Genomic DNA, 19,870 nt, shown 5'->3' with positions numbered 1-19,870 from the left:
TCCGACAATGAAGCATAATGAGGAGAAGACAACCATCTAGCTACTGCTATGGACCCATAGTCCAGGGGTGAACTACTCACTCATCACTCCGGAGGCGACCATGGCGGTGTAGAGTCCTCCGGGAGATGAATCCCCTTTCCGGCAGGGTGCCGGAGGCGATCTCCTGAATCCCCCGAGATGGGATTGGTGGCGGCGGCGTCTCTGGAAGGTTTTCCGTATCGTGGCTCTCAGTACTGGGGGTTTCGCGATGAAGACTATATGTAGGCGGAAGGGTAGGTCAGGGGGCCACACGAGGGCCCCACACAATAGGTCGGCGCGGCCAAGGGCTGGGCCGCGCCGCCCTAGTGTGTCGCCAGCTCGTGGCCCCACTTCGTATCATCTTCGGTCTTCTGGGAGCTTCGTGGCAAAATAGGCCCCTGGGCGTTGATTTCGTCCAATTCCGAGAATATTTCCTTACTAGGATTTCTGAAACCAAAAATAGCAGAAAACAGCAACTGGCTCTTCGGCATCTCGTTAATAGGTTAGTGCCGGAAAATGCATAAATATGACATAAAGTATGCATAAAACATGCAGATATCATCAATAATGTGGCATGGAACATAAGAAATTATCGATACGTCGGAGACGTATCAGCATCCCCAAGCTTAGTTTCTGCTCGTCCCGAGCAGGTAAACGATAACAAAGATAATTTCTGGAGTGACATGCCATCATAATCTTGATCATACTATTGTAAGCATATGTAATGAATGCAGCGATCCAAACAATGTAAATGACATGAGTAAACAAATGAATCATATAGCAAAGACTTTTCATGAATAGTACTTCAAGACAAGCATCAATAAGTCTTGCATAAGAGTTAACTCATAAAGCAATAATTCATAGTAGAGGTATTGAAGCAACACAAAGGTAGATTAAGTTTCAGTGGTTGCTTTCAACTTGTAACATGTATATCTCATGGATAATTGTCAACATAGAGTAATATAACAAGTGCAATATGCAAGTATGTAAGAATCAATGCACAGTTCACACAAGTGTTTGCTTCTTGAGGTGGAGAGAAATAGGTGAACTGACTCAACAATAAAAGTAAAAGAAAGGTCCTTCAAAGAGGAAAGCATCGATTGCTATATTTGTGCTAGAGCTTTGATTTTGAAAACAAGAAACAATTTTGTCAACGGTAGTAATAAAGCATATGTGTCATGTAAATTATATCTTACAAGTTGCAAGCCTCATGCATAGTATACTAATAGTGCCCGCACCTTGTCCTAATTAGCTCGGATTACCTGGATTATCATCGCAATGCACATGTTTTAACCAAGTGTCACAAAGGGGTACCTCTATGCCGCCTGTACAAAGGTCTAAGGAGAAAGCTCGCATCGGATTTCTCGCTATTGATTATTCTCAACTTAGACATCCATACCGGGACAACATAGACAACAGATAATGGACTCCTCTTTTATGCATAAGCATGTAGCAATAATTAATTTTCTCATATGAGATTGAGGATATTTGTCCAAAACTGAAACTTCCACCATGGATCATGGCTTTAGTTAGCAGTCCAATGTTCTTCTCTAACATTATGCATGCTCTAACCATATTAGTGGTAAATCTCCCTTACTTCAGACAAGATGAACATGCATAGCAACTCACATGATATTCAACAAAGAGTAGTTGATGGCGTCCCCAGGAACATGGTTATCGCACAACAAGCAACTTAATAAGAGATAAAGTGCATAAGTACATATTCAATACCACAATAGTTTTTAGGCTATTTGTCCCATGAGCTATATATTGCAAAGGTAGAGGATAGAAATTTAAAGGTAGCACTCAAACAATTTACTTTGGAATGGCGGAGAAATACCATGTAGTAGGTAGGTATGGTGGACACAAATGGCATAGTGGTTGGCTCAAGGATTTTGGATGCATGAGAAGTATTCCCTCTCGATACAAGGTTTAGGCTAGCAAGGTTATTTGAAACAAACACAAGGATGAAGCGGTGCAGCAAAACTCACATAAAAGACATATTGTAAATATTATAAGACTCTACACCGTCTTCCTTGTTTTTCAAACTCAATACTAGAAATTATCTAGACCTTAGAGAGACCAATTATGCAAACCAAATTTTAGCAAGCTCTATGTATTTCTTCATTAATAGGTGCAAAGTATATGATGAAAGAGCTTAAACATGAGCACAACAATTGCCAAGTATCACATTATCCAAGACATTATAGCAATTACTACATGTATCATTTTCCGTTTCCAACCATATAACAATTTAACGAAGAAGAAACTTTCGCCATGAATACTATGAGTAAAGCCTAAGGACATATTTGTCCATATGCAACAGCGGAGCGTGTCTCTCTCCCACACAATGAATGCTAGGATCCATTTTATTCAAACAAAAAAAAAAACAGACGCTCCAAGCAAAGCACATAAGATGTGATGGAATAAAAATATAGTTTCAGGGGAGGAACCTGATAATGTTGTCGATGAAGAAGGGGATGCCTTGGGCATCCCCAAGCTTAGACGCTTGAGTCTTCTTGATATATGCAGGGGTGAACCACCGGGGCATCCCCAAGCTTAGAGCTTTCACTCTCCTTGATCATGTTGTATCATCTCCCTCTCTTGATCCTTGAAAACTTCCTCCACACCAAACTCAAAACAACTCATTAGAGGGTTAGTGCACAATCAAAATTTACATGTTCAGAGGTGACATAATCATTCTTAACACTTCTGGACATTGCACAAAGCTACTGAAAGTCAATGGAATCGAAAAATCCATCAAGCATGGCAAAACAGGCAATGCGAAATAAAATGCAGAATCTGTCAAAACAGAACAGTTCGTAAAGACGAATTTTATTGAGGCACCAGACTTGCTCAAATGAAAATGCTCAAATTGAATGAAAGTTGCGTACGTATCTGAGGATCACTCACGTAAATTAGCATAATTTTCTGAGTTACCTACAGAGAATTAGACCCAGATTCGTGACAGCAAAGAAATCTGTTTCTGCGCAGTAATCCAAATCTAGTATGAACCTTACTATGAACGACTTTACTTGGCACAACAATGCACAAAACTAAGATAAGGAGAGGTTGGTACAGTAGTAAACAACTTCCAAGACTCAAATATAAAATAAAAGTACTGTAGTAAAAAACATGGGTTGTCTCCCATAAGCGCTTTTCTTTAACGCCTTTCAGCTAGGCGCAGAAAGTGTATATCAAGTATTATCAAGAGACGAAGTGTCAACATCATAATTTGTTCTAATAATAGAATCAAAAGGTAACTTCATTCTCTTTTTAGGGAAGTGTTCCATACCTTTCTTTAGAGGAAATTGATATTTAATATTACCTTCCTTCATGTCAATAATAGCACCAACAGTTCGAAGAAAAGGTCTTCCCAATATAATGGGACAAGATGCATTGCATTCAATATCCAAGACAACAAAATCAACGGGGACAAGGTTATTGTTAACGGTAATGTGAACATTATCAACTCTCCCCAAAGGTTTATTTGTAGAATGATCAGCAAGATTAACATCTAAATAACAATTTTTCAATGGTGGCAAGTCAAGCATATTATAGATTTTCTTAGACATAACAGAAATACTTGCACCAAGATCACATAAAGCATTAAAATCAAAGTCATTGACCTTCATCTTAATGATGGGCTCCCAACCATCCTCTAGCTTCCTAGGAATAGAAGTTTCGCATTCTAGTTTCTCTTCTCTAGCTTTTATGAGAGCATTTGTAATATGTTTCGTGAAAGCCAAGTTTATAGCACTAGCATTAGGACTCTTAGCAAGTTTTTGTAAGATTTTATAACTTCAGAGATATGACAATCATCAAAATCCAAACCATTATAATCTAAAGCAATGGGATCATTATCTCCAATGTTGGAAAAAATTTCAGCAGTTTTATCACAGGCAGTTTCAGCATTTTTAGCAGTTTCAGGCAGTTTTTCGCGCTTTGCATTTGAAGTGGAAACATTGCCAACACCAATTCTTTTACCATTATTAGTAGGAGGTGCAGCAACATGTGTAGCATTAGCATTACTAGTGGTGGTAATAGTCCAAACTTTAGCTATATTATCTTCTTTTTCATTTTCTTCTTTTTCCCACCTAGCACGCAATTCGGCCATCAATCTTATATTCTCATTAATTCTAACTTGGATGGCATTTGCTGTAGTAACAATTTTATTATTGTGATTTTCATTAGGCACAACTTTCGATTTCAAAAGATCAACATCAGCATCAAGACTATCGACTTTAGAAGCAAGTATATCAATTTTCCCAAGCTTTTCTTCAACAGATTTGTTAAAAGCAGTTTGTGTACTAATAAATTCTTTAAGCATGGCTTCAAGTCCAGGGGGTGAATTCCTATTATTGTTGTAAGAATTCCCATAAGAATTACCATAGCCGTTGCCATTATTATAAGGATATGGCCTATAGTTGTTACTAGAATTGTTCCGGTAAGCATTGTTGTTGAAATTATTATTTTTAATGTAGTTTACATCAACATGTTCTTCTTGAGCAACCAATGAAGCTAACGGAACATTATTAGAATCAACATTACTCCTACCATTCACAAGCATAGACATAATAGCATCAATCTTATCACTCAAGGAAGAGGTTTCTTCGACAGAATTTACCTTCTTACCTTGTGGAGCTCTTTCCGTGTGCCATTCAGAGTAATTAATCATCATATTATCAAGAAGCTTTGTTGCTTCGCCAAGAGTGATGGACATAAAGGTACCTCCAGCAGCTGAATCCAATAGGTTCCGCGAAGAAAAATTCAGTCCTGCATAAAAGATTTGGATGATCATCCAAGTAGTCAGTCCATGGGTTGGGCAGTTTTTAACCAAAGATTTTATTCTTTCCCATACTTGTGCAACATGCTCATTATCCAATTGTTTAAAATTTATTATGCTACTCCTCAAAGATATAATTTTAGCAGGGGGATAATATCTACCAATAAAAGCATCCTTGCATTTAGTCCATGAATCAATACTATTCTTAGGCAGAGATAGCAACCAATCTTTAGCTCTTCCTCTTAATGAGAAAGGAAACAATTTTAATTTTATAATGTCACCATCTACATCCTTATACTTTTGCATTTCACATAATTCAACAAAATTGAGATGGGCAGCAGCATCATCAGAACTAACACCAGAAAATTGCTCTCGCATAACAAGATTTAGTAAAGCAGGTTTAATTTCAAAGAATTCTGCTGTAGTAGCAGGTGGAGCAATAGGTGTGCATAAGAAATCATTATTATTTGTGGCTGTGAAGTCACACAACTTAGTATTTTCAGGAGTACCCATTTTAGCAATAATAAATAAAGCAAACTAGATAAAGTAAATGCAAGTAACTAATTTTTTGTGTTTTTAATATGGCAAACAAGATAGCAAATAAAGTAAAACTAGCAACTAATTTTTTTGTGTTTTGATTTAGTGCAGCAAACAAAATAGTAAATAAAATAAAGCAAGACAAAAACAAAGTAAAGAGATTGGATTGTGGAGACTCCCCTTGCAGCGTGTCTTGATCTCCCCGGCAACGGCGCCAGAAAAAGAGCTTGATACGCATACAGCACGCGTCCGTTGGGAACCCCAAGAGGAAGGTGTGATGCGTACAGCGGCAAGTTTTTCCTCAGTAAGAAACCAAGGTTTATCGAACCAGTAGGAGCCAAGAAGCACGTTGAAGGTTGATGGCGGCGAGATGTAGTGCGGCGCAACACCAGGGATTCCGGCGCCAACGTGGAACCTGCACAACACAACCAAAGTACTTTGCCCCAACGAAACAGTGAGGTTGTCAATCTCACCGGCTTGCTGTAACAAAGGATTAGATGTATAGTGTGGATGATGATTGTTTGCAGAGAACAGTAGAACAAGTATTGCAGTAGATTGTATTCGATGTAAAAGAATGGACCGGGGTCCACAGTTCACTAGAGGTGTCTCTCCCATAAGATAAATAGCATGTTGGGTGAACAAATTACAGTTGGGCAATTGACAAATAGAGAGGGCATGACCATGCACATACATGATAGGATGAGTATTGTGAGATTTAATTGGGCATTACGACAAAGTACATAGACCGCTATCCAGCATGCATCTATGCCTAAAAAGTCCACCTTCAGGTTATCATCCGAACCCCTTCCAGTATTAAGTTGCAAACAACAGACAATTGCATTAAGTATGGTGCGTAATGTAATCAATAACTACATCCTCGGACATAGCATCAATGTTTTATCCCTAGTGGCAACAGCACATCCATAACCTTAGAGCTTTCTCTCACTCCCCCAGATTCACGGAGACATGAACCCACTATCGAGCATAAATACTGCCTCTTGGAGTTACAAGCATCAACTTGGCCAAAGCATCTACTAGTAACGGAGAGCATGCAAGATCATAAACAACACATAGATTGATAATCAACATAACATAGTATTCTCTATCCATCGGATCCCAGCAAACACAACATATAGCATTACAGATAGATGATCTTGATCATGTTAGGCAGCTCACAAGATCCGACAATGAAGCATAATGAGGAGAAGACAACCATCTAGCTACTGCTATGGACCCATAGTCCAGGGGTGAACTACTCACTCATCACTCCGGAGGCGACCATGGCGGTGTAGAGTCCTCCGGGAGATGAATCCCCTTTCCGGCAGGGTGCCGGAGGCGATCTCCTGAATCCCCCAAGATGGGATTGGCGGCGGCGGCGTCTCTGGAAGGTTTTACGTATCGTGGCTCTCGGTACTGGGGGTTTCGCGACGAAGACTATATGTAGGCGGAAGGGCAGGTCAGGGGGCCACACGAGGGCCCCACACAGTAGGTCGGCGCGGCCAAGGGCTGGGCCGCGCCGCCCTAGTGTGTCGCCAGCTCGTGGCCCCACTTCGTATCATCTTCGATCTTCTGGAAGCTTCGTGGCAAAATAGGCCTCTGGGCGTTGATTTCGTCCAATTCCGAGAATATTTCCTTACTAGGATTTCTGAAACCAAAAACAGCAGAAAACATCAACTGGCTCTTCGGCATCTCGTTAATAGGTTAGTGCCGGAAAATGCATAAATATGAAATAAAGTATGCATAAAACATGTAGATATCATCAATAATGTGGCATGGAACATAAGAAATTATCGATACGTCGGAGACGTATCATGCCTCGCGGGCTCTCCTGTTAGGAGAAACATGAAATATGTGATCCTCCTGTTAGGAGATACATGTCCTTCTCTCTATGGCTAGTGAGCCTGTTGCATCTTGTGTATTTGTATGGATGGCATCTAGATAATGGTGGTTTTTTAGAGTGGGGGATGGAACATCTGTTAGGTTTTGGGAGGATGTGTGGATGAGAGATACTCCTTTGTCTCATCACTATCCGGCATTATATAACATTGTTCAACATAAGAATGTGTTAGTGTCGACTGTGCTTGCAACTGATCCTATTAATATTTTCTTTAGAAGAGGTTTGTGACAACAAGTGGGTACAATGGTTACATTTATGACAACAACTTATTACAATTAACTTAACATCTGAACCTGATAAGTTTATTTGGAAGCTTACTGATTCGGGTATTTTGTCAGTTAAGTCTATGTATCTTGATTTGATGAATGGGCATGCTATTTATCTTCGTAAATATCTATGGAAGTTAAAGATTTCTTTAAAATAAAAAAAATTATGTGGTTTATGAGCAATAAGGTGCTCTTAACTAAGGACAATCTAGCTAAACGGAAGTGAAAAGGATGTCAAAAGTGTTGTTTTTGTGATTCCACGGAAACTATTAATCATTTGTTTATTCAGTGCCCTTTTGCGAAGATAATATGGCGTATGATATACCTTACATATAACATTCCGCCGCCAGCTAATATTACTAATGTGTTTGGTAGATGGCTGAATATTGTGAAGAAAGATGAAAAACAAAAAATTCGCATTGGCGTGTCGACCATTTGTTGGGCTATTTGGAGGACTAGAAATGATATTATCTTTAACAAATAATTTGGAACTAATTTTTTGCAGGTTATACGGTGAGCTGCTCATTCAATTCAGCAATGGGTTTTCCTTCTCCCGGTGGAGCAGCGGGAGGGTATGGTTATTGGATGCAACCGGATGCTAGTGGTTGCCCAGGACTTCTTTTTCCAGGCTACTGGGTGACGGCATCTTAATAGAATAGCAAATGCATAGCTTTTCTGAGTGCCATATTTTCAGCTGGTTGATTCATGTATCGACCTTAGCTTTTCTGTGATTGTAATAAGTGACGATGAACCTTTTGTGACTTGATACTTTGTTTAATAAAGCAAGCCGTGTGCATCAATTGATGCAGTGGCTGGAGCTAAGCTCATCGAACGTGGTCTTGTCTTGAGTGGTCAGGTGTTTTTCCCTTGTCTTAGCCTTGTAAGTCTGTTTTGTTCTATCAATCAAAAAAAATATTACGCGCCTAAAAAACCTATGGTAAAAGAAATGGTGATGTTAAAATAAAACTTTTCAGAGGTAAGAGAATCCCCACCGCCGACCTCCAAATAAGCGCTGGTGATGCCCTATTGGGGCGCCGACAGTAGTTCCCTTGATATAGGGAGGTGTTTCCCACACCGGCAACTCCTATAATTTTTTAGGGGTCGAGACGAATTCAATATAAAACAACGATTTCATTCATATTTAGTCATATATTACAAAGTTGAATGAAAAGTACTAAAATAACTAAATCCTAGTCTACTCGATGTCGGTCGGGGCACGCTGGGCCATCCTCGCCATTGCATGTTCTTTCCATTGGTCGATTGCTCCCACGCCCACCTCTCTGTCCTTATTTCCCGCATCATGGTGCATCATCGCTGGAGCTTCCTCGCGATGGGATGGGCCTTCAGCACTGCCCGCCATTCGCGGGACGCTGCATTCTGGGCGAGCCGCTCGGTGGTCTCGATGCGTTTCTAAGTGACAAGCTCAAGCACCTTCTGCTGCTCGGCTGCCATGAGGAGGCGACCATCCTCCTCCGTGGGCACCCGCCTGCTCGAGATCTAGGCAATGCGCTCGAAGATGGCATCGTTGATCTCCTCGAGTACTTGAGTTCCGATCCTCTGGCCCCGTGCCGTATTTAGATAAGCGAGGATCGTCGCCTGCTCCGGGTCCCCAACAAACTCCTCCGCCGCCCACTGCTCCTCCTCCATGATCTCGGTCTTTGCGTCCGCTACGAACACCTCATTCGCGAAGTCCTCCTGCTCAGGCTACGGCGACGCCACATGCTCGGGTTGCGGGTTGCGCTGGTGGTGCGTGGTCGCTGCGGCCCAACATTGATTACGTGGTGGCGAACCATTGAGGCATTGCGGCGAGCAGTGCCTGGTGGTGAGTGCGTAGACGATGTGAGCCGTGGAGGGCTGATAAATAGGAGGATATGCCAGTCCGCGCATTTAGATACCTCCACCTAGTGTGAACTGGTGCTTCCATTAAAGGCCGCAACCTACTTCGACGGTATCCGAGGTGGGTCATTAAATAGAAAAGCATCATTTTGAGCCATTGCCATGCGATGCTATTACCACCGGTTTCCATCTCACACGGCGTGAGGTGCGGATGCCCATCCAATACAATGTGCGAAGGGACCGGTACGAGATTGCCGACACGTATATTAATCTTGAAATATGCTGCCGCATTATTAGATGATAGTGTGAGCAAAAAAGAAAATGGCACTCCCATAAAGCTATTGGGCCGGGCTGCCGGTGAAAGATGCTCCAATAAAACATACTATGCGACTTCTAGCTTATGGTGCCGGCCAGCACAGGGTAGTAGGTAGCGGAGGGGTCGAGCAGCCGGTTGGTGTGAATGATTAGAATCGACATTATCTTGGATTTGACTGATTCATATGATCATGACACATAAACTTTTTTAATCACCAGGAAACATAAATAAATTGAATATATACTGCCCCGATTAGCCATTTGCGTGCTAACTACTAGAGACAAAGGGGATTAACTAGGTGGAATTACATCTTGCCGGTCGATGGTCACCTGCTGCTGCTGCGCTCACTACAAACCGCCGTCGCCGGAGCCGACTGCCTGCGCGCGCCCTACCGCCGGGCACACAATAAAACCGGGCCGGAGGCCTTGCCGCGCGCGGCCGCACCCGCACCACCCAACGACGAGGTCAGCTAGAACTAAACTAACAGGCAGCTCGTTCCCACATGCTGGCATGTACACGGGCTAGCTCGATCCTACTCGAGGCGCAGCATGCGCCTGAGGTCGCGCGTGGCGGCGTCGTTGACCGCGGGCGCCACGGCCTTCTGGAACGGGAACTGCGGGAGCGGCAGCGAGCTCGGCTCGGGGGACGCGCCGGAGAAGGCCGGACCGGCGTACAGTTCCACCGCGGGGCGCCTTCCATGGTTTCTACGTCCGGCTGTTGGAGAAGCTGCCGCCGGAGGAGGAGGAGACTTCCTGGCGCTGGGCTTCCGGTGCGTGGTCCTGATCCTCTGGGGCTGCGACGGCAGGATGTTGTGCGGGCGGAGGACCTCGGTGGCCATTGACGGAGATGGCAACTGGAGTGGGGAGACGGAGGAGAGAAATGGATGGGGAGAGGAAAACGCAGTTGATTGCTGTGTGGGGAATGGAGAGGAGAGTGGATGTTTATAAGGAGCAGGAGGGAGAGAGTGAGGCAGGTGAAGTGAAGACGCGTTCCCTTTGCGGTCTGCGCCGTGTTGTGGTGGACTTTTGACGACTTCCTCCCAGTTTCGCTTCTCCCTCGGCATGGTCCGCGCTTTGGGCATGTTCGCGTCGGCTTCGTAGGGCGCTTGATTATTGCGTGCTATTTATTTTTATTCTTTTTCTCTCAAGTTGGTATATTCTAGCTAGGTCAAAACCATCGTCTTTTAAAGTATTTTATGTATTCTATCTTATTTTGTTATTGATTGGGTTCATATTGACTGCTTTGAGGTTCCTAGACAAGATTGAGCTGATATGCATCAATCAGTCGGAGACTTCACTTCTTTTGCTAAACTGGAATCCATTGAACAGCTGAACAGAGGGCAGGTTGGATTTGTTTGGGCCATTGGCCCTTTCCCCGCCCGAGTCATCTGTAGTATTCCCGTTGTGCGCCTCTCCTTGAATTACTAGATTTAGATGTGCGCCTTGGCGCACGATCCCGTGAAATTACCACCAATTTACACTATAAAACAACGTAAAAAACACTTGAGTAAATGATAATACGTTTTTATGTTTTGCAAAATAAAGTCAATAAGATATAATTAGGATAAAATACATAAAATCATGAACCAAGTAGTGAAAGAATGTACAATCAGGAAAACAGAGAAATATATTAGAATAACTAATACACTTGTTTTTGCAAGACCTCGTCATCTGCACTCATAAATAGGTGGTAAAATGCATCAAACATTTATACATATCGATTATAATAGTCAGAAAATAAGTCTATCAATCTGCACGCCACCAAGCCTTTCGCACAGTCAATCGTTTGGTAAAATATTTTATGTATCTGTAGTATCACAGCATGAGAGTTTACAATACAAACCAGATGAAAATATAGCGTACCTCCTTTTTAGCTAAACAATAATTTAATAGCTCTCTCAACAGGCAGCCACATTTAACATAATTACTTTTGAATGTAATTACTTTTGAAAGTAATTATGTTAAATGTGGCTGGTTAAATTATTATATAGCTCCAAGTTACTTTGGAGCTATATAATAATTAAACCAATTGCTGACACCAATATGATATTAATCATACAGTAGTAAATAGCATGCATTCTAGCACAGCTACTAACATTGTGAGCTGACAACATAATGAATCAGTAAAGACGAAATTCCATAGAGCATCTCTGTATTTCAACTGCAAATATGCAAAAGGCATTTCTCATGGCTGCTAAGAATTCTCATGCTTACTGTAGATATAGTATGCACAATCTTCTCTTCAAGTTTAAATGATCTGGAAAGGCATTCCTTTCCTTTCTTAATTTCTTTTGTAGAGAAGGAAATGGTTTCATATTGTAGAGTGTATATTTTGACATTAAAATTATTAATCCCATTATTAATCAAAACCCAATTCTTATATCCTACAAAAAGCACCCCCAACACATATATTATTATGTCAACTGGATTGTACAGTGAGAAATATACTGGGAAGTAAGGACGAATTTCAAAGCAATTATAATATAATCATTTCTATCAATTTAGCTGTATTATTAACTTGGAGCTATATAATACTAACATTGTGAGCTGACAACAGAATGAATCAGTAAATACGAAATTCCATAGATCATCCCTGTATTTCAACTGTAAATATGTAAAATGTCTCATAGGCTGCTGCGAGTATCATACCTCCTGAAGAAAATAATATTGTGAACTCATGTCTGTTGATTTTTTTACATTTCTCCATCATCAAGTTGCTACATGCCCCTGTGTTGCTCCCTTGGTGCACTCATTCTGTAAATAGCTAGCCTACATGAGATATGAGATGTGTTATTCTGAACCTCCTTCAGCTAATAATTCATACTAACCCTGAATAAGGAAGAGCTCCTCAGTGGTAGATTAAAAAAGACTAATCTTTGACCACATTGCAGAGCTCATATGACATAAGTACATGATTTTCATTCGTAGCTATAATAACCACCCCAAATATATTTTCTGGCCTATAATTAAAATATGATGAGAATCAGAGAAGAAAATTAGTTTCAAAGTGAAAGCACTACTTCGGATCTAGGATGACGATGAAACTATTTACTGATTCCTATTTCCACTGCATAACCAGATAGAAGGTAAATAGTAATCTTTCTGATATAGCTAGTAGGAAAATTTCATGCTACTGTGTGCTAGGGCAATTTTGAGCAGATCTATGGAAGCATAATTTTTTTTCCTAATTAATTTAGAAGCAAAGAGTGATGTATGAAAAGCACCATTTTTCATGTAGGGAGGAAGATGAGCAACGGTCCAGGCATCAAGAATTCACCCAAGAGATTACAAGCATAACACTGGAAGTGAATTGGCCAGACTGGGATCGATCCTCTCAACTCAGTTGTATTAAACCAATGCGTAGCTCCTCCTAGGTATCACCCTATGGTAATGGTTCGGGCATCCAGCAAGGACGAAGACCATTATAGTATGGAACTGAAAGTATGATTATAATAAAGAGGAAAAAATTCAAGTCATTATTAGATATATAAAGAAGTAACATGAGTAAACAGAGCCATTATAGTTTGTGAAGAGCAATGAGAAATATGTCGTGTTTCTTTTAAATTTTAGTGTGTGATGCATAGTTCACCGGAGAAACAAATGGCGAGGCTTGCACTAAACACAAAATTAGCCACGCTACCATTCAATTATGCATGTATTATCCATATATACATTACTACATCCATGATCCATTCAGCATCAATATTAGGTACAATCAGTTTGGAGCATATTTGTGTATTGAGGGATTCTAGAATTTTCTCCAGCATCAAGTTATTCACCCACCCAGGTGGTACGCCAGAGGATGCTAGAACTTTCCTACCTAGAAGTCTTATGGTGTGCATTATCAAGTGTGTGGCGTGCCTCTACCCAAGCAAGCTAACTTTCAGGAAATAAACACAAAAATCACACAAGAGCTACTAAAAAAAGCCACTTCCACTCTAAATTAATGTAGTAACCCAACACGTACAAGAGGAAATAAAACACTAAGTTGGGAACTGATACAATGAACTGGACATCAAAGTAAACATTTCAAGTAAGAAACAATATGTTTTGTGTATAATAATGATTATTAGCGAAGAGGTAAAAAGGCACCACACTGAACATTTCAAGGGATTAATTACATCCAAGGCATATACAATAATAATAAAAAATCCCACACAGAACTGTTGCCACTGCTATCGTTAACATCCTTCAAACCAGAGATCAGCTGAATTTGAACCGTTCAATTTACAGCTCATATACTGGTACAATCACACTGAATGCAAAAAATAGACGTATTCTTACTTCTTATAACTCTAAACATTGAAAAAGTGATCACAAAATAGATAGTATAAACAAGCAGTACAAAAGAAGCAACTGCAGCTACATGTATACATACAGAAAATCCCACCTCCTAAGTAGAACATACTGAATAGATATTACAAAATTATCCTTTAATGTCATTATTAAAACCAACTTGGATATTAAGCAACTTCTATGAAACACAAAACTTACATCTGAAATGACACCAATAAAATAGTAGCTGAAGCAAAAGTCTGCTTCCTGTCATATGCAAGGTGAGGTGGCAGGAAGCTATTTTACCTAAATTCTTCTCATTTGATGGTTATGAAAGGAGTAATTGCTGCATATATTTTAGCTGGTAGATGCAAATAAAGTACTTATATGCCGAGTATAATTTTTTTTCAAATCTCTGAATATGGCAGCCCATTATGCAATGCTTGACATGAACAAATAACAAAGGAATGTATTACGAAAAGTATGTATCTCCCGAATCAGAAATTCCATGAATTAAAGTTAAATAAGAACCCTTATACCCTAACCATATGCACAAGCAAGTCAAAATGTCAAAAGTTGTAATTTGTCTCTAACGATGTCAACTACAATCTTTGGATGTGCGGGGGCGGTGATACCTCAGAGACAAATGACTCTGGATGAGCGGTTGCGGCGGCGAAACGCTGACAAGTCGGAGGTGGCCCAGCAGCGCTCATATCGTTCCAACTACTCCAATCGCAGCCTCGCTCGCCCACGCTGCCGGGCGCTACAGTTCGTGTGCCATCAGCAGCGGGTGCATCAATGTGCATCTTCCTGGAGATATCTCTCAAAGCGACACAGCATGCATGTACCTCCGAACATTTACATATGCATGTAAAAAGACAATATAGTGTGCACTTCCAGGTTTGCAGGGTGCCAGGCCTATGATAATTTCATTGTCAGACTGCTTTGCAGGCATATGCTAATAAAAAAGTTACACTTGTCTCCACTGAGTAAAAGAATCTATGATCAGTACATGTATCCGTTGCTTGGTGCGGAAATTGATATTCTGCTAAGTAACTTCCACATATGACAGTAAACTCAATACATTTTTTTGGAATAAAACCAGAGACAAGTTTAGGGCTGGAAAAAAGCTTTCTTTTCAATGAAAAGCCTTTCTAATATGTAAAGCTAACCAAAAATCATTTTTATTAGTACATGCAAGGCAGAGTTCAGAGGAAAAATGAGGCTCAAATGCAGACTACTATGTATGTGAATTAAATGTTGCTGAAAGTGTAACGTAAACTGAGAAATTTGACCGTGAGAATTACTTGCTTAAATTGAGAAGTTTGACAGTGAGAACTACTTGAAGCTCAAAGTGTCACTTAAATTGAGAAGCTTGGCAGCATGTATAATGTAAGACAGTGTAATGTGTTGATAATGCAAAGCAGTGTTCGGAGGCAAAAAGAAGCTAAAAGACAGGTGATTATGTGTGAGAATTACTTGCTGCTGAAAGTATGGCTTAATTTGAGAAGCTCGACAGTGTGTATAATGCCAGACAAATTTATATGCAGATATATAGATTTCGATAGTAGAAAATGAACAGGCCATAACCCAATGGCTTAATTTGAGAAGCTCGACAGTGTGTGTAGTGTCAGACAAATTTATATGCAGATATATAGATTTCGATAGTAGAAAATCAACAGGCCATAACCCAAAAGTGTGAGTTGGAAGGTATTCTGTATCCTGCTGAACTTTTAGTGGTATAGAACAAACTCAAGCACATAGCAAGCTGCTTTTGCTCCATAAAATCAGGGGATTAGGGAAGCAAATTCATACCTACACGAGAGCATGCAGAGATGCCAGTCTAGCACACACAAGCTCATCTTCACCATCCTCCAGCTTTCCCACCACCGAGCTCGAGCGCAGTTGCGCTCCTCCTCTTCCTCTTGTTGGACACTCAACGGGAGGCCGGTGCGTGAGTGTGACATTCTTCCGGCTCCCCGAAAAAGACCTCTCTCGCGACCCGACCACCCCCTCTCTCGCGACCCGCGCCGCCTCCCCGCGGCGGCCGGGCCGCGCCCCTTCCCCGGCGCTCCTCCCTCCCTCCTCGCGCTCCCCCTTGCCGCCGCCGTCGGCGGGAGCCGCCAGGCCTTGCCGGGGCGGTGCCGGCGGCGGCGGGGCCGACTCTCCCCGTCGCGGCGCGGGGGGCGCGGGGCTTCTGGCCGGCGGCGGTGCTCCTCGGCGGCGGCGGTCCGGCGCGGCGGGGTGGTACCTGTGCGTCGGGTGGTTGGAGGAGAGGCGGCGCAACCGTTGGTGGCGGAGCTGCGCTGGTGGCGGCCATGGCAGGGCCTGCTCGGCCCAGATCTGGGCCCAGTTCGGGGCCCAGAGGGGCTGGGCGGGCGGGCTGCTCATGGCGCCCCGGTGATGCTCCCTGGAGGTGGAGGAGATGCGACGGCGGTGGCTGGGCGGCGGCGGTACTCCGGCCGGCCTGCTGCAGCGTGGTAGCGAGGTCTTTGCGGGCCTGTTTGGGCCCGGCCGGGCGGGTTTGACCTCGCTGCCATGTCCGGTCGGCTACCGCGAAGGCGGTGGAGGTAGTTCCCTCCCGCTCGGCTGAGGTGCTGCTACCCCCGACCCGGCTGTTTCTCATCTCTACGTCTAGGCCCTTCTCCGGCGACCACAGCGAGACAGCAAGGATGGCTTCAAGGTCGCGGTGGCGTGTGCTGGTGGGCGGCAAGTCGGGTGGAGCACGTCGAATCGTCCGGGTGTGTGGGTTGGGGGACGGGAGAAATCTTGTCGGCAGGCCCGACACTGACGCGGTGACGCCTGCGGGTGTCGCCTTGCCTTCCTGAAGGGCGTCGGTAGTCCCTCCTCCCCACTCCCTTCCGCGTATCGGGGGAAACCCTAGGACCAGTCCGGGCAGCAGTGGCGTCGTCGTCACTTTCCTTGTTGAAGGTGTTGCTTGATACGCGGCGCTCCGGCGTGCTAGGAGTGTGGTAGCATTCTTTGGTGGGCGCAGCGGTTGCGAGGCACTCTTGTTCTTGTCAAGCTGCCGGTGTCGGCTTTGTTTTCTTTTTCTTTTCTCTTGTGTTTCCTTTTGGGCTTGGTGTTGTGCTGCGGCCCCAGCGCGTTCGTTGTATCGGGTCGTTTGCTATATTAATATAGCGGGGCGAAAGCCTGTTTCGAGGAGGACACTCAACGGGAAGAACACAGTCCGAGAGGTGGTCATAGAGCCACAACCAGCATCACATCTTACAGCGAAAAAACTGAGGAGATGCATCCGTTCGTCCATCTCCAGGAATCGGGGCTCTAGTGCAATATTCAATATGAGGCCCTAATATAAACTTACTTATCACATGGATGTAGTCCCATCTGGCAAAAAAAATCCCTATTTAATGCTAAAAAGTAAAAGAATCAGTTAGCATAATTTAGAAAACCATCCAAGTCAACTCTTCAGGTATAAATTGGATGATTGGGTATATCAATTCCATCAAGAGCTTAACTCCACAGCAGCATACATACATACAATAAATCCAGAATAACTTTTAACAATCTAAAACATATCAAACACAGAATGGAGAAGATGCAAACCCGGCATATAAAGGCCTAGTTTTACTTGAATTCACTATTATGCTAAATAACCAAGAGTGTGAGTTTTAGCCATGCCACTGCATTTTGTAGACAATGTGAAACATCTGATTTTCTATTCAAGTTCATGCTCTAAAGAAAAATCACAAAGCCAATAAGAACATTTAAGAAATCTTACCAACCACATATAACTAACACGACTTGCAGCGCAATGCCCGCCAACACGGTCGATGACTCATTTTCAGTAATCATTCAAGCCTAGTCAAAATAAAAATATTCATACAAACCGTTAGCACTGACAGGAACTATTTTTTGCTCCTCCTACTTAGATAAATATAAATGGATCACATGAATATAACACAACTGAAACATCACCCGCGGAGTGAAAATACATGGCCAACAGAGTTCCGCGCGGGTGGTCACCAGACTCTGCCACACCGATTCTTAACGCTCATGTCATCCTAGAGTCACTGTTAAGCTCCTATGGCTGGCCTCTGCCGCCATAGCACACATCAGTAGCGACGTTGCCAATCCATGTTCAGCAACGGCACGCCAGGCTGTGTGGAAGCAGCAGCCATCAAGCATGATTATAAGATACTCCAACAGCCTTATCCATTTAACTGAATGGAGAAGAAAAAAACTTCTCACCATTGAATGGTGTTGCAAGATTGCAAAAGGGATAGAAGTATAAATCTCTCTCCTGAACATCCTAGTACCATAATTACAAGATTGCAAGCAGTTAGATGGAGCATAAATATAGACCAATATTATCTAGGAATTTCATCAAACACCTGCTAAGCATATATAAAACAATCTGCACAAGAGATAAGATGTTCCAGGGGTAAAACTAAAGAGGGGGAGTTTAACTCTACTTTTGTCTCAACCTCCATGAAGGAGGGGCAGCTGAACCACCTCAACCTCCGTCTCTGCAGCTTCTACCGGCTCCTACGTTGCGTAGTCGAATCCCATTCGAACCCAAGAATCGCCGAAGTCGAATCACACACATACTACTCCATAGTGCGCTGTAGCAAAATTTGGGAAGTCAAGAAATAGGTTGGGTAAAATCAAAGAACCTGGTGGATCGGCGGGTTCATGGAGTTGATGAAGACGGGGCACTCGAGCAGCTCGTGCACGCTTCTTCCCGACGCGACCATGCCTCCCGCGCCGCCGCCACCACGGCCGCCCTTGGGGTTGGGGAACGCGGCGGCCCTGGAGGAGGCATCGAGGTGCGGGTGGATGGTGGCGAAGCCGACGTCATCCGCCGTGTCCATGGTGGCAGATCTCGGCGTTGCGGCGGCTAGGGTCCGTGCACCTCCTGCCGTCCAGTACGAGCGACGTGGCAGAGGAGAAGGATATTGGGTGGAGGAGACGGAGTTCGGCGACGAGCCGGAGCTGGAGAGGAGGCAGCGAAGGTGAGAGGACGCACGACAGGGTGTCGTCTCTGCGGAGAGCGCCGGCGGCGGATCGAGAGAGGAGATGAGGGGCAGGTGAGATGCGGGAGGGGATTGGGAGGTGAGACACGGAGGGGATTGGATGAAGGAGATATTTTCTCAGCTGAGCCAATCACGCGACGCCACGTGGCCAACCGCTGGAGGAAAAATGAGGCCGATGCCCAGCCCTTGCGTGCCTGGTGGCATGTCGTGGATGCCCTGTGAGGCCCCCTATGGGGGGCATCGTTTATACCTTTAGATTCCGGTAGAAACAGAGATCTATCTCATGGTTTAAATGGTGTCTGGTTAGTCTTACTTTTGGTTTGGCTTATAAGCCAGATTACCACCTAAATATGTGCATTTACTTTTTTTTCTTCTTTTTCCTACTATTACCATATACACCAAAATTCAGTCAAAAGATATAAGCCAATGCCAAAATCACAAATTTAGGTTTTCTTTTGGTATATTGCACAAAGCCAAAAATGCCAAATGTAATCTAACCAAGCATCCATTTAATTCTCGGCTAGACATTGTAATGGGTTGGATGAAGAATACCCAGGATGCAAGACTAGGTATTGAAGTTTAATATCAAATGTTGTTTGGATTGTGAAAGTGATGAACTGCATTTCTACGAGACATCGATAATTGTGCAGTTATATTTATGTACCGTTACACTTTTAAATACTCATTTTTTTATTTATCATACTTAATTGTACCAATTTATTGGAAGATACTAGTTTAAGAATTTGACCTTGTTTAGAACAAGAACCTGCTGCGGCTAAACTATGGCCTTGTTTGACGGTAGCCCAACTTATCAGTCGCATGCAGGCAGCTTGGCACGCTACCATTGTCGAGCTACTAGTTGCGGACACTAAGCAGAGCCCGCTACCAGTATTAGTTGTCATGTGCGTGTTTCTAGGCCCGCTTCCATTAGACTTGCCCATAT

At 43.1% G+C, this 19,870-nt stretch overlaps 1 protein-coding gene and 1 long non-coding RNA gene across 3 annotated transcripts; both read right to left on the bottom strand.

Moving 5' to 3' along the window:
* Positions 1-9,791: 9,791 nt before the first annotated feature.
* Positions 9,792-10,591, bottom strand: LOC127308177 (uncharacterized). Its single transcript, XM_051338944.2, has one exon. The coding sequence runs from the start codon at positions 10,492-10,494 to the stop codon at positions 10,189-10,191; it is 306 nt and encodes a 101-aa protein (XP_051194904.1). The 5' UTR covers positions 10,495-10,591; the 3' UTR covers positions 9,792-10,188.
* A 712-nt stretch (positions 10,592-11,303) lies between these two features.
* Positions 11,304-15,874, bottom strand: LOC139832188 (uncharacterized). 2 transcript variants are annotated; one of them, XR_011746862.1, is made up of 3 exons: positions 15,746-15,874; positions 14,566-14,848; positions 11,304-13,090 (listed from the first exon to the last, which is right to left on the bottom strand). It is a non-coding gene; the product is annotated as an uncharacterized lncRNA (long non-coding RNA). The 2 variants fall into 2 exon arrangements; XR_011746861.1 differs by having other exon boundaries at positions 14,566-15,867.
* Between the last annotated feature and the right edge of the window lie 3,996 nt (positions 15,875-19,870).

Source organism: Lolium perenne, chromosome 6 (genome assembly GCF_019359855.2).
Source record: "Lolium perenne isolate Kyuss_39 chromosome 6, Kyuss_2.0, whole genome shotgun sequence".
In the NCBI taxonomy this organism is placed as follows: domain Eukaryota; kingdom Viridiplantae; phylum Streptophyta; class Magnoliopsida; order Poales; family Poaceae; genus Lolium; species Lolium perenne.
This window is presented reverse-complemented; position numbering and strand designations above follow the sequence as displayed.